A 22782-nucleotide genomic window follows, 5' to 3' on the forward strand; every position below is an offset into this window, starting at 1 on the left:
CTTAGGAGCTTATAAATTGTTACTTACTCTGCAAAGCCTGTGTCCAGAGCCTTCCCAAGCACCTGGCTCCAGGAGGGGAAGAGAAGGAGCTGTTTGGAGGGCATGGCGACCTCCCTGTATGCACAGCTTTGGGGAGGAGGAGAACAAGGACTTGGAGGAGGCATTTCCCTGGGATGATGTCCGAAGCCTCAGACGTGGGTCGGAGGCTCCTGTTTGCGAGGGTCATGTCCTCACTGGCAAGGGGATCTGTTCTGGGATAGATACTGTCCCCGTTTTCCACCTCAGCTCTGGCCCAGGCAAGGGCTTGGGAAAGAAAAAAAAAAAAACACAAAAGTGGGTGGGAGGAGAAGGGCACTACCTTGATTCTGTTGTTATTTTCCTCCTAGAAGAGGGGAATTTTCTGGGCAAGCAGGAATTTCGTTCCGCACAGCGGGCTCAGGGCAAGAGCCGCTCGGGGCAGGATCCCCCGCGGTGCCGCCCCACCGCGCATGCGCGGCAGAGGGGCGCGTCCTTTTCCCGCTTCCCATTGGCTGAGCCCCGCCAGCCCCGCGCTGCCATTGGCGGGCGGGCCGAGGGGCGGGGCCAGGGCCGGCCATGGCGACGGGCGGCGGCGGCGGAGCCGGGCCAGCTCCCGGTCCCGGTCCCGGTCCCGCTGCGAGCGGAGCCGGCGGCCGGCGGGGCCCGGGGGTACGTGCGATGTACGGGAGTGCTGGGGGTGCGGGACTGGGAGGTGAGCGTGGGGCTGTATGGGGTATGTGCATCGCGGCTATGGGGCTGTGTGGGATATCTGCATTGGGGGTATGAGGCTGAGGGGAGCGCGGGGCGATAGGGGGTACGTGAATAGGGGTGATATAGGGCTGGGGTATGTCCGTGGGGCGGTATGGAGGGTACGTGAATAGGGGTGGTATAGGGCTGGGGTATGTCCGTGGGGCGGTATGGGGTACGTGCATGGGGGTGGTATAGGGCTGGGGTGTGTCCGTGGGGCAGGAGGGGGTACGTGAATAGGGGTGGTATAGGGCTGGGGTATGTCCGTGGGGCGGTATGGAGGGTACGTGAATAGGGGTGGTATAGGGCTGGGGTATGTCCGTGGGGCAGTATGGGGTACGTGAATAGGGGTGGTATAGGGCTGGGGTATGTCCGTGGGGCGGTATGGAGGGTACGTGAATAGGGGTGGTATAGGGCTGGGGTATGTCCGTGGGGCGGTATGGAGGGTACGTGCATGGGGGTGGTATAGGGCTGGGGTATGTCCGTGGGGCAGGAGGGGGTACGTGCATGGGGGTGGTATAGGGCTGGGGTGTGTCCGTGGGGCAGGAGGGGGTACGTGAATAGGGGTGGTATAGGGCTGGGGTATGTCTGTGGGGCAGGAGGGGGTACGTGAATAGGGGTGGTATAGGGCTGGGGTATGTCTGTGGGGCGGTATGGGGTATGTGCATGGGGGTGGTATAGGGCTGGGGTGTGTCCGTGGGGCAGGAGGGGGTACGTGAATAGGGGTGGTATAGGGCTGGGGTATGTCCGTGGGGCAGTATGGAGGGTATGTGAATAGGGGTGGTATAGGGCTGGGGTGTGTCCGTGGGGCAGGAGGGGGTACGTGAATAGGGGTGGTATAGGGCTGGGGTGTGTCCGTGGGGCAGGAGGGGGTACGTGAATAGGGGTGGTATAGGGCTGGGCTATGTCCGTGGGGCAGTATGGAGGGTATGTGAATAGGGGTGGTATAGGGCTGGAGTATGTCTGTGGGGCAGGAGGGGGTACATGAATAGGGGTGGTATAGGGCTGGGGTGTGTCCGTGGGACAGTATGGGGTACGTGCATGGGGGTGGTATAGGGCTGGGGTGTGTCCGTGGGGCAGGAGGGGGTACGTGAATAGGGGTGGTATAGGGCTGGGGTATGTCCGTGGGGCAGTATGGGGTACGTGAATAGGGGTGGTATAGGGCTGGGGTATGTCCGTGGGGAGGTATGGAGGGTACGTGAATAGGGGTGGTATAGGGCTGGGGTATGTCCGTGGGGCAGTATGGGGTACGTGAATAGGGGTGGTATAGGGCTGGGGTGTGTCCGTGGGGCAGGAGGGGGTACGTGAATAGGGGTGGTATAGGGCTGGGGTATGTCCGTGGGGCGGTATGGAGGGTACGTGAATAGGGGTGGTATAGGGCTGGGGTGTGTCCGTGGGGCAGGAGGGGGTACGTGAATAGGGGTGGTATAGGGCTGGGGTATGTCCGTGGGGCAGGAGGGGGTACGTGAATAGGGGTGGTATAGGGCTTGGGGGGTGTCTGTAGGGCAGTATGGGGTATGTGCATGGGGGTGGTATAGGGCTGGGGTGTGTCCGTGGGGCAGGAGGGGGTACGTGAATAGGGGTGGTATAGGGCTGGGGTGTGTCCGTGGGGCGGTATGGGGTACGTGCATGGGGGTGGTATAGGGCTGGGGTGTGTCCGTGGGGCAGGAGGGGGTACGTGCATGGGGGTGGTATAGGGCTGGGGTATGTCCGTGGGGCGGTATGGAGGGTATGTGAATAGGGGTGGTATAGGGCTGGGGTGTGTCCGTGGGGCAGGAGGGGGTACGTGAATAGGGGTGGTATAGGGCTGGGGTATGTCCGTGGGGCAGGAGGGGGTACGTGAATAGGGGTGGTATAGGGCTGGGGTGTGTCCGTGGGGCAGGAGGGGGTACGTGCATGGGGGTGGTATAGGGCTTGGGGGGTGTCTGTAGGGCAGTATGGGGTGTGTGCACAGGGTGTATTGGCCTGGGTATGTGTGGGGGGCAGGATAGGAGCAGTAGAGCGGGGAGAGTTCGTCTTTCAGAGTTACCCACATGGAGGCACAGTGCTGTATACAGCGCGTGTGTATATATACGTATGTACACACCCACACAGGTGTATCAGCTGGCTAGGGAGGGGTATGGCACATCCAGAGGGATCTGGGGGGCTGCTGCCTGCCCAGTTACTCCCACGATAAGGCTCTGCCCTGCTAATTCCGGCTTAAGACACTGGGGCTAATCCTGGCTGTGCTCTCCGATCGTCATCCCAAGTCCTCTGCCTTGCTCCTTTAATTCCACATCCCTCCTGTGCCAGCTCTGATTTTCCCTCTATTTTCTTCATTACCCCTTATGTTTGTGGAGGTTTTTTCCTCCCTCTTGACCTCAGGAGCGCTGGTTCTCCTGGACAATAATTGGATAAAAGGAGAAGCTTGAAAGGCTCAAACCCCAAATTAAAATAAGCTATCCTTACATTTGTGTTTGATTAACCTTTCAGTAAATCTCCTCCACCGCCTTTTCTCAAGTATTACTGCAGCTAGGCTTGCACAGGAACTGATGGTGACTACCTGTGCTTTTAATTAGCATCACCATTCCCAAATAATCCTTTCATCTGCTAATAGATCTCCTTATTCCTTTTCCTCTCCCTCCTCCTGGGCTGGGGAGGAGGAGCTGTCCCCCCCGCCAGCTGACCTGGGGACAGATTCCCTGCTGACCTTGAGCTCCCAGGAATGCTTGGATGCTCTGAGATGCCTCTGCTTTACTTCATCCACATGGAGAGATGCTAAATATGCTTATTTCACCTTTTTTTTTAGCTGATTTGGGCTGAAAAGAAGAGGCTGAACAAAGGGACAGATGTAGTGGAGAAAAGGGGTCCGTACATCATGAGCAAACCTCCCTCCATTCAGGCCAAGCTGAGTAAGTGATGCTTGGTGGACTCTGCCGGGATTTTGGGAGTCATTTCCACCTCTCTGCCAGAGCTGGAGTTACCAAAAGCCCTTTTATTCCTTGGTGGGATAAAACCTTTAAAAAAACCCATAGAGATGCCTTGGAAAGCACTGCCCTGTGCCCATGCTCACGTGCAACACGCTCCTCACCCATTCCCCAAAGGAATGTGCTTCCCTTTGGGAGCACTTGGGAATTTTTATCTCTGTCCCTGTGCTTGGCTTTCAGAGAGGCAGCGGGAGCTGGCAAAGGCAGCGCTGCGAAGGCAGGGGCTGCTGGGGGGACCCACTGCCCTGAAACCAACTCCTAAAAGGTCTGGTCCCTTCTTCCTATTCCCAAAATGTATTCTTCACTTTTCTTGGGGAGACTGGGAAACTCAGAGGATTAAAAAGAAGAGTTCAGGACTTTATTCTGCTGGCTCTGTTTGGCCAGGAACATCCAGTATAATAAAATATAGTGCTTTTCTCTTTATTTTGGGGATGATTTGGTGGTATGGATTTATTTGGCTATCCTGGAGTTTAGCTGGTAGTGCCCCTGGACAGTGCTTGGGTGGGAAGGAGTGGGATTCCTGCCCTGGCTCCTCAGCCTGTCAGCTCCATGGATGTGTTTCCACGTAAAACATCTGTCCTGGTCTCACTCCTCTGCTTTCCGACAGGTCGGTGAAGTTTAACAAGGGCTACACAGCGCTCAGCCAGACAGCTGATGAAAACCTGGTCTCCCTCGACTCAGACAGGTGAATATCCCAGGATTTTGGGTAAATAGCCCACGATTTTGAGGATGGCAGTGCTCACAGATGGCTTTTTTGGGGGGATGATTTTCCTTGTCACTTGTAGAGCATCCCTGATGCCACTGGGCACCTCAGAGCAGCGAAACGCTCCTGTTGTCCCAGATTTCACATATCCCTTGGGGTTGCACTGCCAGCTCCTTTTCCCCCCTGAATTTCCCTTATCTGCATCCTAACATCCCCATTTCCTGGCCAGCTCTGTTTCTTTTTTCCCTTAGTGATGGGGAGCCAGGATCCAGGTGTTCCTCAGGATACTCCTCTGCTGAGGCAAGTGCGGGGCTTTGACTCTGACACTGCGGGGTCCCCACGGGCTCCCTTGTTCCCCTGACCCCTCGAGGCTCTGCATAGGGGCTGGAAGCGTCACCCCACAGAGCGTGGATGTGTGTCCATCCCGCAGAGCCCCGCTTTGTCCCCCGCAGCAGGTGAACCAGGACCTGAGCCGGCAGCTGCTGCAGGACGGGTACCATCTTGACGAGGTCCCCGATGATGAAGACCTGGATCTCATTCCCCCAAAACCCGCGGCCTCCTCTTCTTGCCCCTGTTGTTTCGGAGAAAATCTCTCCTGCGTGATCCAGTAGCTGCACAAGAACAGGTCAAAATCCAGCACTTTTTTTGTCCCGTGGGATGGCTGTTGGGTGTCCAGGTCCCACGCCAGGACGGTGACACGAGGACTGAATGATGCTGCTCATGGCAGAGACCAACTGACCCCAAAGGACTTCTTACACTCAGCAATATCAGGGAGAGGTGGCACAGGGACATTTTGGTGACCTGGATGGGACCTGGCACTTGGCTGGGGTGGGAAGGGAGGACAGGCAGAGCCCGGCACCTCCATAGGGGTATAAAGGGAAGGATTTGGGAGTTTCTGGGGTTGGAGCTAATGGCTTATTCCCATTCTCCTTAACGCTGCTTTGATGGTGAGGCACAGCCCAGACCCCCTGTCCCAGCTCCCCACAGGGCTTGGAGTTGGCGGGGCTGGAGAGCCTCCCTGCTGCAAACCATAAACGCTGCCTTAAACCATGGTCCTGCTCTATGACACAGAGGACAATCAGCTTCTTTTACAGAATCCTTATTTAAATATTTCATGTCAAGAGACATGAACTGGTTGGGTGGGGGGCACATTTGTTTTTGTATTTTACTTGTAAAAGGGAGCACTCAATAAACTGGATCTCATTACTCAGAGGGGGTGCTGGTGCTGTGGGGGGGAACTCCTGTTTTCCTTCCTCACATTTTACCCCTTTCCTGTGCCTGAGGAGCAACGGGGGGTCGCAGCCAGTGTTGGGGGGATTCTGGAGCTGCTCCCAGCCTCTCTGGCCCCTTCCATCCTCCTGCTCCCCCCAGCACGCTGCCTTTTGCCAGGGACAAAGTCACCTCTTTATTCACAGCACTGGAGACTCTCCCGCTCCATCACCCCCCCACGCAGCCCCCTTTTACAGCCAGGGAAGGGTGACACTGGCTGCCATCAGCCAGGCTTGGGAAGAGCCCACCAGAAGCAGCAGAAAGCCTCAGCCTGCTCTGTGCCACATCCAAGGAGTCGATCCATGGACGTGCTCTTTCTATACATCAGGGCTGGTTTGGGGATTTAATAGGTGGAGGGAAAACTTTCAAGCGAGAAGACTTGGCCCACACCAGTTTCTATCTACTCAAACATGGAGTGATGTGGAGGAAGTGTCCCAGGTCCTGCTCAGAGGAGGCAGCAGGCTCGGAAGAGCAGCATCCCATCGGGTGAGGAGAGGTGGAGGGAGATGCTCTCGTTGGCCGAGATGAAGAGCACAGAGCCACGGTGCAGGGACATCTCGGAGGCTGCAGCTGTGGAGGTGCCCACGGCTGTCCCTTGGATCACCAGCAAGATGCTGGCAGAGTCCATGGCAGAGATGAGGTACAGCTTGATGGAGGCAGGGATCTGCCAAGGGAAATGTCACTGTGGCTGGAGTCTCCCTCAGCTTTCCTCCTCCCTGGAGAGCTGGAAGGGGGTTGTCCCCATTCCCACCCCTTTGCTGTGCCTGCAGCAGCCCAAGCCCAGGACAGTCAAGTCCTCCTCCTGGTTCTCCCTCTGCCCAGAGCTGCTGGAGAAGGTGAACAGGCTCCAGGCAGAGGGAACAGGGGAAGGATAAAGAGCCAAGCAGCCCATTATGCCTGAGCATCCCTCCCTCCTTGCCGGGACACTAATTACAAAGGGGAGAGAACCCCAGCCAGCACCGGGGTGTCCCACCTGGAGCCCAGCCGGTGTCCCCAGCGCGGATCTGTCATCGCTCACCTCTATCCTCATGATGGTGAAGTCTGGCACGGGTGGGTCATAGAGGTAGACATTGGGATCGAGCTGGCTCTGTGCAGCCGGGAAGATCTTGGAGCTGCTGGGTGCTGGTGTGTAGTTGAGCATCTCACACAAGGTGAGCACATCGATGAACTTGGGGGTGAGCCCGGCGCGCACCGTGTTATCCGAGCACGCCATGATCTCCACGCAGTCTGCGGGACAAGGCAGTGCTGTCAGCCCACCCCAGCCCTTCCACACGTTCCCACAGCCAGTCCGTGCAGGATGCTGGGTTAGGAGAGCCCCCCCGACGCTCACCTCCATGCAGGTAGGCGTGGGGCTCGTTGGCTCCCAGGAACATGGCCTCCCCTGGCTCCAGCCTCACCAGGTTCAGGAAATAAATGGTGAAGCAGCCGATGTCCCCCGGGTACTGGGAGTGCAGCCGCAGCAGCAGGTCCCCGTTGCTCCCTGACGTGTCCTTCCCTTCCGCCGCTGTGCAGGAAGAGACCAGGCCTAACATGGGGAGGGAGCTGGGGGTGCCCCGGCCTCTCCCCTAAACATAGCCCCTCGAACCAGTTTGGGGTGTCACAGCCAGGACTCACCTTCCTGGGAGATCCTCCTCACCAGCATGTTCAGCTGGTCCACAAAGAACTTCTTTTCGCTCTTCATGAGGCGGGTGAAGCACACGCGGAGGGCGGCCGAGACCCCGCGGGGGTCGTCGCTCCCACTGCGCTCCAGCTGCTCTGCTGCCACCTCCCCGATCAGCGCCCGCAGCTCAGGGACGTCTGCAGGGCCAGCCCCAGTCAGAGCCAGTCCCCCACCCCAGGGGAACGCAGCCCCAGCACCCCCATCCCAGGGGAGAACAGCCCCAGTCAGAACCAGCACCCCCATCCCAGGAGAGCACAGGGACCATCCCCACACTGAATCCCATCCCGGGGGAGCACTGCCCTCGCCCTGAACTCCATCCCGAGGGACCACAGCCCCCATCCACACCCCAAAGCCTAACCCAAGGGAGTACGGCCACCATGGCCACCCCAAGGGAGCACGGCCCTCATCCCCATCCTGAGCCCCATCCCAAGGGAGCATGGCCACCATCCCCATCCTGAGCCCCATCCCAAGGGAGCACGGCCACCATCCCCACCCTGAGCCCCATCCCAAGGGAGCATGGCCACCATCCCCACCCTGAGCCCCATCCCAAGGGAGCATGGCCACCATCCCCACCCTGAGCCCCACCCCAAGGGAGCACGGCCACCATCCCCACTCCAGGGTCTGACCACGCACCCTCCATCCTTACTCTGAAGGAAGGAGACAATCTCCTCCACAGGCCGGAAGCCACACATGCCCTCGAAGGGGGTGAGGGCGATGGCCATTTCGGGCTTGTGGTTGGCATCGGGATAGTGCTCAGGGAACTGGGCGTGGAGTTTCGCTGCCAGCTCCTGGAGAGGGGGGAAAGGAGCTGGGTGACCTCCCCAGGGACACGGGGTCCAGCTGGGCTGCCCATCCGGGGCTCTCCCTACCTTGTTGGGGTGCGCCTGGACAGACAGGGCGGTGTTGACCGACAGCACCTTGAACAGGAAGGGCAGCTGTCCCTGGAAGGCGTCCTTCACCTTCGCCCCCAGGCAGGCAGGGTTGTCGGAGATCCACTGGCCCAGGGTCTTTTGGGGGATGCGGTTATCCCGGATGAGGGCATCGCCCCGGGGGTGTGTGCCCATCCACAGCTGCGAGACACCAACAGACAGATGGCACCCTGAGCTGGGCAGCCAAGGCGGATGACTTGGGCTTTTCCAGAGGCTGCTTGGCCCCGGAGATGATCCTTGGCAGCTCCCTCGGGGGCTGAGTCATGCCGGGCTTCTCTCCAACCCAGGCACCCCCCAGGGGACATGGGACAGCTGGGGGTCAGCATCACATCCTGATAGGACACAGGATGGTGAGAGCCGGGTGGGACGAACACAGGGATGGACACACTGATGGGACGGAGACACGGACAGAATGGACACACAGACACACTCACCTCCGCGTAGGGCTGGTCAGGCTGGATCTGGACCAGGGGGTCACCACTGGCCACCAGCTTGGCCACCTCGCTTTCCAGGCCCACCTTCCCCCAGGAATAGTTCTGCACCACGCAGGAGAGGGGGAACACTGCGGGAGGGAAGTCAAATGTTAGCAGGGCACAGAAAGAACCCCCCCAAAATCCTCCCGGACACCCCCACAGCCCCCGGGGCAGGGTGAGAGGGTGTCAGGGAGGGAGAGGACCACGGGCTTGGGAGGAGAGAGTGTATGGGGGGATGATTTTCAACAATCACACGGCGATTTGGGGGTGCTCGGGCCGGGAGCAGGAGTCACGGGCCCACTGCCCCATCGCCCCGGGGGGGTCCCGGTGGGGGGGTCCCCATCCCCGTGGCCCAGCCGGGAGCCCCCATCCCCACCGCGGGCGGTGGGTGCCCCGTGCCCCGCTCACCCCGGATCTCCGCCATGGCTCGGCCGGGCGGGGCCTGCCCCCCTCCCCTTCCCCCTCCCCTCCCCCGCCGCCTATAAGCGCCGCTGTGACGTCACGCGGCCACGCCCATAGGGTTAACCCCGCGCGAGCTGTACGCGCCGCCGTGACGTCACGCGGCTCCCGGTCACGCGGCTGCCCCGGAAGCGCCAGGAGCGGCGGAGGCGGGAGCGGAGCGGAGCGGACCGCGCCCATGTCGGGCTTCGACACCAACCCGTTCGCCGACCCGGTGGACATCAACCCCTTCCAGGTGGGCGCGGGGCGCGGGCGGCCCCCCCCTGGCCCGGCCCGGCCCGGCCCGGCCCGGCCCCCCGTACCCCGCACGCCGGGACGTGGCACTGACTGAAGCGCCGCCGGCCAATGGCGGAGCCGCTGCTCCGCGCCGCGCCCAATCAGCGCGAGGGGGCGGGACCAGGGGGGCGTGCGGCGGCCGCGACCCTCGGCCCCGAGGGCGGCCCGGGACCCCCTGCCCGAACCCCCACCCGGACCGGGGGTCCCGCTCCCCTTCGCTGTCCCCCAGCTGTGGCCGGAGATCCTGTCCCACTCCTCTGCACGCCCCATCCTCCTGCCCGCCCTCCCGCCGGGGCCGGGGGTCCCGCCCCCCTTCCCTGTCCCCCAGTTGTGGCCGGGGGTCCCGCTCCCCCTCCCTGCATCCCCGTCTGGCCGGAGCCGAGGGTCTCGTCTCCCTTCTCTATCCCCCTTCCCCGGGTCCCCCTCTAGCCCGGGCCGGGGGTCCCGTCGCCCTGGCCCAGCTCCCCGCAGGTCACCCATGAGCGGCCCCCGCGGTCCCGCCCGCTCTGTGCCCGGGCCAGGCTGCTCCTCGCCTCGAGGAGGGGCCTCCCGCCACCTTCGCAGCCAGGCACGGTCCCCCCTCACCTCCACAGGCAGTGGGGAGAGGGTTTCCTGCCTCTCAGGATGCACAGCAGCTGTGAGTGCCTGAGCTGTGGGCTTGTTCAGAATAATCCATTGCTGGAGCTCTCTCGGTCGTGCTGCCTGGTGGTCTGGTTGTCCGCTGGCTCTCTCTGGGTCTGTTTTTAAGGTGCTTCAGCTCTTAAGAGTGACTTCCTAAGGCAAAGCTGTGGATTTCATGGCTCAAAGCAGGAGATTCCTGTTAAGGTCACTGAGGACTTGGTCTGTGTTCACTGGGTTTCTTCTCTCTGGGATTAACCTCTGCAAATTGGGGTCATTTATGCAGGGAGTTGGCCTGGAACGGCCTCTGGGACACAGTGCCTGTGCGGTGGTGTGAAAATCAGTGACTGGCCTTGGGCTCCTGTCTGTGAGCTCAGCCTCACCTCTGCTGCTTGGCTGGGATGTGATCCACAGGAAGGAGTGTTTTCCTGACCTTGGATTTCTTTGTTGGTGAAGCTGAGTCTTTTGAGGAATCAGAGTGAAAAAATTCTTTCTCTTCTTCCTCACTTTTATTTTAACATGGTCTTGTGACTCTGAGGAATGGGAAGGGTTGGGACGATCGTGTTCCTCTGATGTTTGTTCTGAAGGGTGGAATATATTGCTGTTCATGGACATGGGATTTGTTGCTGCGGCTCTAAGAAGTACATATTCCTAGAATCACAGAATTGTTTGGGTTCGAAGGGACCTTAAAGCTCATCCAGTCCCGCCCCCTGCCATGGGCAGGGACACCTCCCACTGTCCCAGGCTGCTCCAAGCCCCAATGTCCAGCCTGGCCTTGGGCAGTGCCAGGGATCCAGGGGCAGCCCCAGCCGCTCTGGGCACCCTGTGCCAGGGCTCCACCTCCCTCACAGGGGAGAATCTCCTAATACTCAATCTGATCTCTGTCAGTTTGAAGCCATTCTCCCTTGTCCTGTCACTTCAGGCCCTTATGAAAAGTCCGTCTCCATCTTTCTTGTCATCTCCCTGTGCTTTGTGCACATTAAAGCTGTCCTGGTATCTGACAGAACAGGGCCGTGCTCACTCTTTATTCACTGTTCAAACAAAAAGAGGTCGAAGGTGATTTCCAGCTGGTAACTCCCATGTCAGGCTCACTTCTTAAGGACGACTAAGGTATGTCCCACCCTGGATTCCCCTGTGACGGCTCTTTGCAGCTCATCTGCTCCTTGTGGAAGGTTCTGTAGCCTCCTTTCAGGACTGTGAGGTTTTGTCTTGCCTTTTTTTTTTTTCTAAGAAAAATCCCCCAGTCCCCAGCAGCTGGTTGTGAGGAACTTTTGACTGCTGCTTGCTGGAGCCTCGAAGCCTTGTTGGTCTGATTTGAAATGCAATCCCAGCCTGTGGGACAGCCTGTTCCCTGCCAGGGGCTGGACCCAGGTGTTGGCTCTGTGCTGGGGTGACAGTGTCCCACTGACACCCCCTTCCACGTGCTCTGGAAGGAGCAGAAGCATCCTCACCCTCCCAGCCCCGCCACGCTGGTGGATCTTTCTTGCCGCAGCACCACGGTTGTCCCTCCTTGCTGGGGATCCCCAGATCCTCCAGTCCTGACGTGACCAGGATCTTTGCCTTTTTGGGAGACTTTGTTCATGCTGTTTGTTAAGCTTTGTGTAAAATAAGCTGCTTTGATCCTGTTAAAAATATCTCTGGCTTCTCTGTTACTTATTGTAACCAGTTAATGAGAGATGATTAACTTCCTTCCTTTATCTAGTAACCTGCTGGAAATGGCAGCTGTCTCCAAAACTTTGGTCCAAGCCTCAGACAGAGCTGGAAACTTCCATCCTTTTCAGAGATACCAATAATAAAATCCTCAAGATTTCTCTCGGTGCATCTTCCAGGCAGTGGCAGCACTCTGAGTCTGCAGGACTGGTTATATTTGGGGCAATCCTGTGATATTTTGACAACTGTGTTAAGTTCCAGGTGATTCTAGGTTGAGCTCTTTTTCCTTGATCTCATCTAAAGAGGCCTCTCATTTTGTTTCTTTAATCCGTGGGAACAGAAGGAAAAGAAAAAATAGAATTTCTTGCACAAACCTGTTGTATCCAAACCTTTCGGCAGCGCGACAGCAGCTTCCTATTTGCTGCATTTGAAAATAGTTTTAATATTCATGGCAATGCAGTTTGCTTGAGATGTGGAGTTACTCTGTGCTGGGGGCATCTGAAGCCATGAAAAAATGGCATCACACGTCCCTGGCACTTGAGGAAGTGCTGGTGGAAGGGCAACAAATGAGATCTGCTCGCTGGCATCCCGCAGGTCGAGCCATTGATTTGTGAGCTTTGTGGCTGGACACACCTCCTGTGGCTCCGAGTGGTTCTGAATTCAATCCCTGTCTCCTGATCCCTTCCAAGGACCAGGCCCACGCTTGTTTCAGGAGGCTCAGCTGCCTTTTGCTGCGTAGCTGGCAGAAAATAACTGTAAAACATGAAGTTTGTGGGCACCTCCTCGTATCTCTGCGTTCCTGGTGCTCGCTCATCCCGCACGCTGCCTGCTCCGGGCTCACGGAAGCTGCTGCCTGTGTATCACCCTCTGCTTTCCTTCCTGCCCTACCCAGGCACATGTCCAAACACTTCAGCTTTGTTGCACATTCCCTCCTCTTTGGGTTCCTATTTTAGACACGCTTGCACAATAGCAGGCGAGTTAAGCCGAGCTGCTGTGCCTTGGCCTTACGGCCTCATTAAGTGATTTTTTTTAAAGCTGTGCAGTGAGATGAGAGCTTGTCTGCCTTGGGAGTCAAACCGTGGTGCAGCTGAAGCAGTGGTGCTGCTCTCCCTGCCTTTGGAGAGCCTCCCGCTTTCTTTTGGGGTGGAGGTGAGCCCAGGGAAGTAAAATGTGTGTTTTACAGTGGTATTGTAGCATTCCCCCTTATTCCCGAGCGCTTTCCTGCCAGCCTGACCACCCGGGCTCTCCAGAGGGTCATGCAGCTTTCACTTTCCACCTCCCATGCCTTGAAGGGAGTTTCTCTTCCTTGTGCAGTTGCTTTCTGCTGGACTTTAGTCCAGCTGGGGCTCACATGTTCTGGACTGAAGAGTTTGTGCTGATGTGCAGCACGGTCGTGTGTGAGGGGAAGGGTCAACTTGTGCTGACAGCCCTTATCTCTGCACAGCTGAAGCTTCCAGAGGACTCAGGAGCGAAACAAAAGCACGTTTGGTTTCCAGCATGGCAGTCCTGCCGGTTCTTCCCACTTTTTGCAGCCCTTCCTCCCCGAGCAGCATCCGAGTGCTCCGAAGACGCCGTGCCTCAGCCCGGGGTGATTCACAAACGAGTGCGACCTGTTGGCAGGGAGTGCCTGCCATGCAGGAGCCGGGGAGCTGCTCATCATCTGCTCCGTGTGCATCCTGCTCGGCAGAAGGCTGCGCTAGAACCCCGGGAATGGCTCCAGAGGGCTTTTCCTGCAGCGCGCCGGCTCCGGCAGCCCCTGCACGCCCCGGCGCAGCCTCGGTTGCTTCTCACGCCATTAAGCACTAAATTACGAGGACTGGTCTGGACACTCGAGTTGCTGAGGGAGGGATAAGGAGCCACTTTTTAATTTTCTGACCCACACCCAGCTCTCGGGTTGCCAGGCAGGAGGATTGCTGAGTTCAAAAGGGCCTTGTTTCTGGAATAACTGCGGAGAGGAGCTCCAGAGGGCAATGTCTGGCTGTCCGAGAGGAATTTCTGCATGGAAAGCAGTGTGTAGAAAAGAGGAGATAGAAACAGCTGCGTGCGTTGCAGGTGAGGGCAGAGAGGTGTTCTCAGAGGTGCAGAGAGCCTGTTTTTAAACATCAAAGGATTTGATGGAGACAAGTGGGAGGTGCTGTGAGCAGAAGTGAGAGCTGTTATGCCAGCAGCATTAAAACCTCCTTAAATAATTGGTGTCACACCTCCAGCTCAATTTTCCTGAGTGTTTCACTTCTCCTGAGCAATCATTGGCATTTTAGCTTGCTGGCATCTCTCAGCCAGGATCGGTCATATCTAAAACCTCATTTTGTATGGCTCTACTGTACTTTGTGGCTCCATGCTTGCTTTGTGAGGCCCAGCAACCTGCTGATCTGGATGAATCCAGATCCCTGGAAATTAGGAATAACTTGCTGTAGGTGAGCAGAAGTAACCTGCACAAAGCACGTTGTGGTTGTTCAGACATACCTCTTGGCTGAACAGGAGATTATTTCTGCTCACAAATCTTGCCTTGCTGGTAGTCACCTCCTTGGATATTTAAATTCCATGCCAGCCAGGGCCATCCCCCTGTGGCAGGGATGTGTTTCACCACCTCCAATTCCCAGCTAACGAGCAGATGGAAGGCAGGCAGCACAGATAGGATGGACCTGATGTTCTTAAAGCCCTTTTCCAGACTGGATAATGTAATGCTGTAAGTGATAATACCCTGTATGCAATGCTGATTTATCCTTGTGCTCTCTCCCTCCAGGACCCCTCGGTGACACAGCTCACAAACACCAGCCAAAGTGGCTTGGATGAGTTCAACCCCTTTTCCGAGAGCTCCCAGCTGGTACGTGCCACGTGTCTTTGTGCTCTGCGTACCTGGTGGTGGTTTTAGTGGTGTAGAAGTTCCCTTGATAGGCGCAGCTTACAAAAAGAGGGATTCTCAGCTGATTTCCCCGTGGAATGTGGCTCGTGGCACGCAGGAGCGGGCAATTGCTCCTGCAGTGGAGCACTGATAAGCTCCCAGCCGGAGCTCTCCACTGGCGTGGAACAGCTCCTCTCCAGCTGGCTGCTGACTCGCAGGGAAGCCGCGTGAAGTGTGAAGGGGAAGATGGTTTGTGGCAGGACACAGCAGGATTTATTTGGTCCCTGGGCTGGGAGCTGAGCTGTCCCGGCGGTGCCGCTGATGGATGGCTGGGAGAGCCTCATCCGTATTCCCTGGCTGCTGCCACGAGCCAGGTGGGAGGAGGAGGGCAGGAAGCCGGGATTTGTGGTTTAAACAATTCACCAAGAGCCTGCTGTGTTTCTCCTGCCGTGTTTTTACCTGGTTGCCTTGGTCTCTGTGCAGACGAATGCGGCGCGGACGACGCCGGCGGCGCAGCCCTCGGGCCACTCGCAGCCGGCCGTTCTGCAGACGTCTGTGGAGCCCACTCCACAGGTAAGGCCCTTCTCTGCTGCCTTCCCAGCCTCCACGAGCTCCCAGGGCCTCTGGGAGTACAGGGCAGCAGGGTTCCCCGAGGTGGTGACTGGGAAGCTTGCAGGTGATCTTTCCAGCTTGCGGTTGCGAGGCGGATCTCTATAGGGAATACACTCATGCAGTCCTTCTTCTATCTCCTTCCCTGTCCCTCTGGTGGCAGAGCTCGCTTTGCCTTGTGTCCTGTTGGCTCTGGCTTCCCTCTGGAAACCCTGGAATGTATCCTGCTAATGCTTTTGGCTTCGTTCTGGTGTCTGGTCAGACACGCTCCGTGCCAGGAGCATAAATGCAAGTACCTTACTGCCAGGACCACCCTCATCCAAAGAACTGAGGCTGCTGGGAGAAAGAATCATTCCTCAGAATACCAAACAGGTAGAAGAGATCCTTAAGAGGTGTGGTAGGCAGCTGTCTTGCCCTTCCTCTCCAAGCTGGCAAGGGAATTGTCCTGGCAAGCCCAGGAGCCCTGCTCACCACTCCTGTGAGGTGCTCAGAGCAGTGAGGTGAACTGAGGGGTAGAAGAAGCTGTGGATAAGCCTCCTGAGGACTCTCCCAGCCCTATCCCCCTGCAGGATAACTTGATTTTGTCCTCCAGTGGCAGAATCAAGACGTCTGAGGCTGAGCTTTCATGTCACCCTGTGCCCTGCTTCCCTCCCAGCCTGGCACCTGGTGGTGCCACCGCAGCCCGGCCCCGGGCAGGGCTGACCCCTCTGATCTCTCTGTCTCCTCTCCAGGCCGTGGCTGCAGCGGCACAGGCAGGGCTGCTCCAGCAGCAGGCAGAGCTAGAGAGGAAGGCAGCTGAGCTGGAGAAGAAGGAAAGGGAGCTGCAGAGCCACGCAGCCAGTATCGACCGTGAGTACTGACTCTGCCCGCCCTCCCTGGGGGCCCAGGGCAGCCTGCGTTGCTTGGTTTGCCAGGAGAACTGCAGTCCCCCTGTGGCAACCCTTCTGGGACAGTGCCTGGCGTCCCACAGCTTCCATGATGGGAAGGCAGCTCAGAGGTGGGGTGCTGGAGGCAGCTCTGCTGGGTCCCCGCCCTCGAGTGTGCTCTGAGCTGCCTTTCACCACCTAAAGCTCTCAGACACCGATCTGTCCCCGTGTCAGAGCTGGTGAGCGACACTGCCCCGCTGAGGCTTCTCACTGAGAGCAGCAAAGCTCTTCTTTTCAGCCTCAAGGCTCTCTTAACTACAGGAACCCAGTATTTCCCCCTAATCTTGGTTTGAAGTGGCTGAATCTGGGCGTGCAGGGCTGAGGGATGGTGGTTGTGATGGCCCTTTGGCCAGTGCGGCCGAGTTCTGCCTCCCTCAAGGGAAAACCCCCACACACGGCTGGTCTGCCAGCAGTTTATCCCGTTCCTGCTGTGCTGCCTGCTCAGCCGTAGGAACTGACCACCCCCCAGGCTCTGCCAAGGGTTTCATGGATGAATTAAACAATAGCTGGACGGCTGCTTGGAAATTCTGGGGTGTGTATTAGTCTTTCGGCGAGAGAAGAGCAAGTGAAGAGCTGCTCCTTCCTCCCTTCCACAGCGAGGCAGAACAACTGGCCGCCTCTTCCCAAGAACTGTCCCATCAAGCCGTGCTTCTATCAGGATTTTTCCGCAGACATCCCAGCTGACTACCAGCGGATATGCAAGATGCTCTATTACTTGTGGATGTGTAAGTTAATGGCTCGAACAACAGTCAGAATCCTTTCTGAGGAGGTTCTGTGTGAAAAGCTTGAGCTCTGTCACACAGTGAATTCTGGTGGTGTTGTCTGCAAGGCTAAAATCGTGTTTCCCTCCTTTCTTATGAAGGTAAATGTGAAGAACCCCAAGTTTATGCTTTGGGAATAGCTCGTTCATGACAGAATTTTAATTGTTTAATGGAGGCTGGAACAGCTATTTAAGATTTGGCCGTAAGCATCAGGGTCAGATGAGCTTCTTAGGTCAAACTCTGTTTCCTCTCCAAGGGGGGCAGGGAAATTAGATGGCCCAAAGTCACCTTAATTTCTGCAGCTCTCCCTGTGTTCAGTGAGAGGTTAGGGATGCCTTGGAGCTCACAAGAGCTTGCTGATGTTTTTTCTCTCTCTCTCCCACCCCGAACAGTGCATTCCATCACCCTGCTCCTGAACCTGCTCGCTTGCCTGGCGTGGTTCACAGTCGACAATAGCAGAGGAGTAGACTTTGGTCTCTCGATTCTGTGGTTAATTTTATTCACCCCTTGTGCCTTTCTCTGTTGGTACCGACCAATTTACAAGGCTTTCAGGCAAGTGCTGGGTTTTTTTCTGTAACGGGGATGTATCTCTTAGTGGGAGGAGCTTTGGGTCTATCTGTTCCCATCGTGTATTGCCTGCAGGATTTTTCCAGCTCTTTGCATCATTAGATAAACCCAAACCACTATGTTACTAAACATATTAGATCTGTCTGATAGAACTTAATTATGGTGATCCTTTTTCATCCTGAAACCCAAGCCTAGGCAGACACAGGGTGCTTTTGATTCATTTTTTATTCGCTTTGTTCATTTCTGAGACACTGTTTGGTACATTGATGTTGGGCACGCTGCATTTGTGGAGGGAACTGCCTTCACCCCATTCTGCACTGGGCAGAGTGTTGGATTTGCAGTGGACACATTTGGGTGCCCAGTTCCTCTCCAGATCACCTCTCCTCAGGAGCTCTTCCCTGGAGAAAGGAGTTCACTGAAGTTGTTCCCCTCCTCTTGGAGCAGGGACTCAGTGCAGGGATCACGGGTTTCACTCCTGCTGCCATCTGTCCCGCAGGTCTGACAGCTCCTTCAGCTTCTTCGTCTTCTTTTTCGTCTTCTTCTGCCAAATAGCAATCTACATCATCCAGGCTGTCGGAATTCCTGGCTGGGGAGACAGGTAAGCTTGGCTTCGCTGCCTGCCGTGCCACAGATCCTTTTTCTCACCAGGGCTGTGACTGGCAGGAGCTCTGGGGCCTGTTTCTGACAGCTGCCTGTTCTTTCTCCTGTGGTTTTCCTCTCTCAGCCCAGGCACAGCCGTGGCAGGTCCCAGCTGGGCCGCCTCCCTGCTCTGCTCTTCCCATCCTAATCGCAGCAAAGCACGTTCCTTGGCAGCTTCGGTGCAGATGGGACTGTGTGAATTACTGGATGTTGGGAAGGAATCCTTCCCCATGAGGGTGGGGAGGCCCTGGCACAGGGTGCCCAGAGAAGCTGTGGCTGCCCCATCCCTGGAAGTGTCCAAGGCCAGGTTGGACAGAGCTTGGAGTGACCTGGTCCAGTCGAAGGTGTCCCTGCCACCCTGCCACTTCCAACCCAAACCATTCTGTGATAACTCTTCCATGCCTCTTCTGTCGCCTTCTCCCTCACTCAGCACAGATCATATTTGCTCCTCTAGTGTGAACCAGACCTGCCTTGTTTAAACTGGAGCCTTCCCTGCGAGGTATGTGGGGCTGAGGGATCTCTGACCTGAAATCCGGGTACTGCTCAGCTAGATACTGCTGCCACCAGCCTGACTCTGTCCCCAAACTCTTCCTGAATTTCCCTGGAGTGTGTTGGTGGTGGGCTGAGATAAGCAGGGAGGGTTTTAGCCTCGCCCTTTCTCGGTGACATTCTCCAGAAGGGTGAGCCTGGGCTTCTGGAGTGGGTCCAGCAGCCTCGTGTCAGCAGCTGTGCCCTGCAGGGAGAGCACAGCCTTTCCTTTCGCCTTGCTGCCCTGACTGCAGCTCCGATTCCGCAGTTAGGGAGCACAGGGAAAAGGTTAGCAGCCCGTGGTGGTTCTCCCGAGGGGAAGCCTTCAGGTGGGAGCTGCTGTCTATTTTTGCCTGCTGCCTGCAGAAGGGCTCGTGGGCAGAGCTGTCCCCGGCCTCCCCCCGCTGCCTGAGTCACGGGGAGGGGGCACTCTGGGTTTAGTCTGGCTTGGAGAGGCTGCCTGGAGCTTTCTGCTCCGTTTCCTCCCGCCAGACAGCGTGGATATTTTTGGCTGCAGCGCATGGTGTGCCTTCCCACTTCCCTGAGCCGCGAGAAGCGGTGCCACACGTCGGATGGGACCCTTTGGCTCGCTCCGTTCCCCCTCTCCTGGTGGCACACGGCGTGCTTGGTTTAGCAGTTGGAAAGGTTCCTTTCTCCAGCACCCAGGAAGGTGTTTGGAGTGTGGTGTCTTGGTATTTTCAGCCGCAGCCAAGCGCTGGTAACTCCTTGAGTTCTCCCTGCCCCTTCCCTTCAACAGCTCCCAGTGTCTGTAGCTTAGAGTTGTGGAATCACAGGTTGGTTTGGGTTGGAAGGGGCCTTAAAACTGATCATAGTCCACTCCCCTGCCAAGGGACACCTTCCACTATCCCAGGCTGCTCCAAGCCCTGTCCAACCTGGCCTGGGACAGTTCCAGGGATGGGGCAGCCACAGCCTCTCTGTGCCAGGGTTTCACCACCTCCATCCCTTCCTGCCTCTTCCTCCTGCTCCCAAGCCTTACATCCCTGTCAGGGTGACACACAGGTCCTGGCTCCAGACCTGCCAGCTGATCCCTTCCAATTTAGCTGTTCTGGCCTATCTTTACCCCACTTGGCTGAATTTTGAGAAGGTGACCATGGAAGTCACTGTTGGCGCCAAGGGTATTGATTTTGCTGCCTGAGGGGAGGGCACAGGGCTGGAACGTGGGTGGGATGAGCACAATCCTCCTCTAACAATGCTGATGGAAACTCCATCCCCAAAACAAGGCCCTGGATGAGCTCCAGGCTCCTGTTTCCACAGCTTGTTATCACTCCCCTGTAACCTTCCCCTGAAGCACGTGTGGGTGCCTGTCCCTCCTGTGCTCCATCTGGTGCTGTGCTGGAACGCTGTCCATGCTCAGCCCGCTCTCCTCTCCCTGCCAGCGGCTGGATCGCGGCGCTGTCGGAGGTGCACGGGAACCTGGCCGTGGCGGTGATCATGATGGTGGTGGCAGCGTTCTTCACGCTCTGCGCCGTCCTCTCCCTCTTCCTCCTCAAGCAGGTGAGTGGCTTGGAGGCCAGCAGAGCTCAGGCTGCTCCCAGGGGTCCTGGGTTTGACGCCTCCATTCGCCCGTCTGGGAATGATGATGGGATCGGGGCACTGGTGGGTCAAGAGGTTTTAATTAAAGTATTTTTGCTTGTGCTTCCTGCATCGGTGCCAAATTTCTTGGACACTCTTGAAGCGGGAAGGAGCCTCCCTTTGGAGCTGTAGAATCATGGAGTGATTTGGGTTGGAAGGGACCTTAAAGCTCATCTTACTCCCCTCCCCCCGCCAAGGGAAGGGACACCTTCCACTGTCCCAGGGTGCTCCAAGCTCAGTGTCCAGCCTGGCCTTGGACACTGCCAGGGATCCAGGGGCAGCCACAGCTGCTCTGGGCACCCTGTGCCAGGGCCTGCCCATGCTCACAGAGAAGGATTATTTCCTGATACTCCATCTAACCCTGCCCTCTGGCAGTTTCAGACCATTGCCCCTTGTCCTGCCCGGAGCTGGCAGAGCAGAGGTGGCCGCGGCTCTGTTCAGGATCCAGGGCCTTTCAGTCACTGCTCCCACAGCGTTGTGGGGCTGGTCAAGCCCTGATGGGATCCCAGCGAGTGCCTTCCCACTGGCTCCTAAGCACAGCCCTCCTCCCTCCTCCTGCCTGACCACAGCAGGGCAGGATTTCTGCAGGCACAGCAGAACTGGAGCTTGGGGGAAGGCGAGGACAGCCTGGGCTGATCCTGTTTGTGTTGGTGCTCCCTTCTTTTCTCTTCCTTTTATCTCGAAGGAAATACCTGATGCTGTTGGCACCTTCAGGTCCTGCCCTCCAGTAAATGCTGGGTTAAGTCTGTGCCATCACAGCGTGGGGAGTTTTGGGTCTGAAACCAGCGATTTTGCCGAGAACTCCGCATTTTACAGCAAATGAAGGTCTCCTGCAATCTGCAGCACCCCGTGCTGGGAGCGATGGAGCCACTGGCTCCAGCCCATCCTCTGCAGCTGCCAAGGTGGATGGTGCCATGGTTAGCAGCAGAGCCAAGGAAAAGCCCGGTGTGCGCAGCAGTCCCACGGCCACGCGCTGGTCGGATTCATTCCTTCCCTCCCCTTTCGTTCCCAGGTGCATTCCCTGTATCGGCGCACAGGAGCCAGCTTCCAAAGGGCCCAGGAAGAGTTTTCCCAAGGCATCCTCACCAACAGGAGCTTCCAGAACGCAGCGGCCGGGGCGGCCTCCTCAGCTGCACAGAGTGCTTTCCGGGGAAACTAGCCCTTCCCAGGAAAACCAGCCCTTCCCAGGCTGCCTCCCTCTCGCTTCCTCTGCCCTTGTCTCCCCAACCTTCTTTTTTTTTTTTTTTTTTTTTCTAAAAATGCACTTTTTGGGGGTACCATGTGAGCTCTGTGATGCCGACACTCCTGATGAGAAGAGGTTTTTTGGCTTCAGCTGAGCTACGGTTTTGATGATTGGTTTTCCCTGTCTTGTTTTTGGGTGTGGGGACATGGGGGAAGACATTCTCTGAGGCAAATATTCCTCTCTCCAGGACCTTCCGGGTGTTTGTCTATTCCTCCCCTCACTCTGTCTGTAGCAGGAAGATGAGGGGAAGCAGGTTTTTGATTTTAGTCTCTCTCTTCTCTTGGCCTTTGCTACGAAGAATTTGATTATCTGCTGTTTTGGGAGGGTTTTGTAACGTGCATGTAGTTTATGTCGTTAATTTTAAGAACAGAAACTGTACTGTTGGTTTATTACACTCACACGATGCTGTATTTTGACCTCGTAACTGCTCGGCTTCCTGAGAGCCAGAATAACGTGGCATGAAGGAAAATCTGGGAGCAAGGGGGAGTGTGGGGGGATGTATTTCTCCTGGTCCCCCCAGGGCTCATCCCTTGCTTCCATGAGGATCCTGCAGGTGACAGCCCTGGGCACAGAGAGGGGGAGAAGGGATCAGTGGGGGCTGAGTCTTCTCAGTGACTCAAAACCAGGGCAGGGAGGGGAAAAGGGATTTTGGTTTAGCTCCCAGCTCTGAGTTGGGGCAGCTGAGGACACCGGGCCACACAGTGCCTGTGACGCCCTTCTCCAGCTAACCTTGAATGAGTCTTTCTCCGGGAAGGCTCCTCCCTGCCTTCCTCCTCACGAGTTTAGTATTTTTTTAGCTGGGAAGGAACTGGTTTGATGTGTGTTCAGCTGCAGCCCGAGGTGGGATGTCCCTTGGGATGCGGGTGAGGCGCAGGGGTGGATGGGGGCAGATTCGCACCTCTCCCTCCTTCAGCCCCGTGTTTTGGGTGTCGGGGAGGGGGTTTAATGCAAATTTGGCTTTGTGGTGCCCCTTTGCCAGGATGGGGGTTGTATTAGGCCCCCATCCTTTGCTGGCCAGGGGCGGCGGCGGGGGGGCGCTGGGATACAGAAATCAGCATTTTTACACCCTTTTCCTCCTCTACTGTTGGGTTTTTCTCCCCGCGTCTGATCTTTTAATGTGTAAAAAATTATTAATAAAAAAATGTTCACGTGGTCCAGACACGGTGCCCGTGCCAGGGGAAGGGGGCGTGGCCACCGCGGCGGGGGCGGGGCTGGGGGCGGGGGCGGAGGGGGGCGTGGCCTGTGTGGTAACGACTCGTGTGTGGGCGTGGCCATGGCGGCCGGGGGGCGTGGCCATGGCGGCGGG

The 22782-nt window shown here is 57.2% G+C and overlaps 3 protein-coding genes across 3 annotated transcripts; 2 read left to right on the forward strand and 1 right to left on the reverse strand.

Annotated features, from left to right (window-relative positions):
* The first annotated feature begins 594 nt into the window (after positions 1-594).
* On the forward strand, positions 595-5646 carry FAM219B (family with sequence similarity 219 member B). The gene is made up of 6 exons (XM_032122863.1): positions 595-687; positions 3554-3656; positions 3912-3996; positions 4339-4416; positions 4686-4734; positions 4887-5646. The coding sequence occupies exons 1-6, from the start codon at positions 595-597 to the stop codon at positions 5043-5045; spliced, it is 567 nt and encodes a 188-aa protein (XP_031978754.1). The 3' UTR covers positions 5046-5646.
* Positions 5647-5814: 168 nt separating this feature from the next.
* On the reverse strand, positions 5815-9225 carry MPI (mannose phosphate isomerase). The gene is made up of 8 exons (XM_032122861.1): positions 9174-9225; positions 8727-8854; positions 8233-8433; positions 8010-8151; positions 7318-7500; positions 7034-7207; positions 6722-6930; positions 5815-6367 (listed from the first exon to the last, which is right to left on the reverse strand). The coding sequence occupies exons 1-8, from the start codon at positions 9187-9189 to the stop codon at positions 6149-6151; spliced, it is 1272 nt and encodes a 423-aa protein (XP_031978752.1). The 5' UTR covers positions 9190-9225; the 3' UTR covers positions 5815-6148.
* A 92-nt stretch (positions 9226-9317) lies between these two features.
* Positions 9318-22635, forward strand: SCAMP2 (secretory carrier membrane protein 2). The gene is made up of 9 exons (XM_032122862.1): positions 9318-9459; positions 14512-14592; positions 15094-15183; positions 15951-16068; positions 16742-16870; positions 17299-17458; positions 17970-18071; positions 20038-20155; positions 21246-22635. The coding sequence occupies exons 1-9, from the start codon at positions 9403-9405 to the stop codon at positions 21390-21392; spliced, it is 1002 nt and encodes a 333-aa protein (XP_031978753.1). The 5' UTR covers positions 9318-9402; the 3' UTR covers positions 21393-22635.
* The last annotated feature ends 147 nt before the right edge of the window (positions 22636-22782 follow it).

This window comes from Corvus moneduloides, chromosome 13 (assembly GCF_009650955.1).
Source record: "Corvus moneduloides isolate bCorMon1 chromosome 13, bCorMon1.pri, whole genome shotgun sequence".
In the NCBI taxonomy this organism is placed as follows: Eukaryota; Metazoa; Chordata; class Aves; order Passeriformes; family Corvidae; genus Corvus; species Corvus moneduloides.

Coding starts and splice junctions, on each gene's coding strand:
- FAM219B (XM_032122863.1), top strand. CDS start 595: ATGGCGACGGGCGGCGGCGGCGGAGCCGGGCCAGCTCCCGGTCCCGGT. Junction 3,997..4,338: donor CTGAAACCAACTCCTAAAAG/GTCTGGTCCCTT, acceptor GCTTTCCGACAG/GTCGGTGAAGTTTAACAAGG. Junction 4,735..4,886: donor CAGGATACTCCTCTGCTGAG/GCAAGTGCGGGG, acceptor TGTCCCCCGCAG/CAGGTGAACCAGGACCTGAG.
- SCAMP2 (XM_032122862.1), top strand. CDS start 9,403: ATGTCGGGCTTCGACACCAACCCGTTCGCCGACCCGGTGGACATCAAC. Junction 15,184..15,950: donor CTGTGGAGCCCACTCCACAG/GTAAGGCCCTTC, acceptor TCTCCTCTCCAG/GCCGTGGCTGCAGCGGCACA. Junction 18,072..20,037: donor ATTCCTGGCTGGGGAGACAG/GTAAGCTTGGCT, acceptor TCTCCCTGCCAG/CGGCTGGATCGCGGCGCTGT.
- MPI (XM_032122861.1), bottom strand. Junction 7,501..8,009: donor GATTGTCTCCTTCCTTCAGA/GTAAGGATGGAG, acceptor CTGGCCCTGCAG/ACGTCCCTGAGCTGCGGGCG. Junction 6,931..7,033: donor CCACGCCTACCTGCATGGAG/GTGAGCGTCGGG, acceptor CTTGTCCCGCAG/ACTGCGTGGAGATCATGGCG.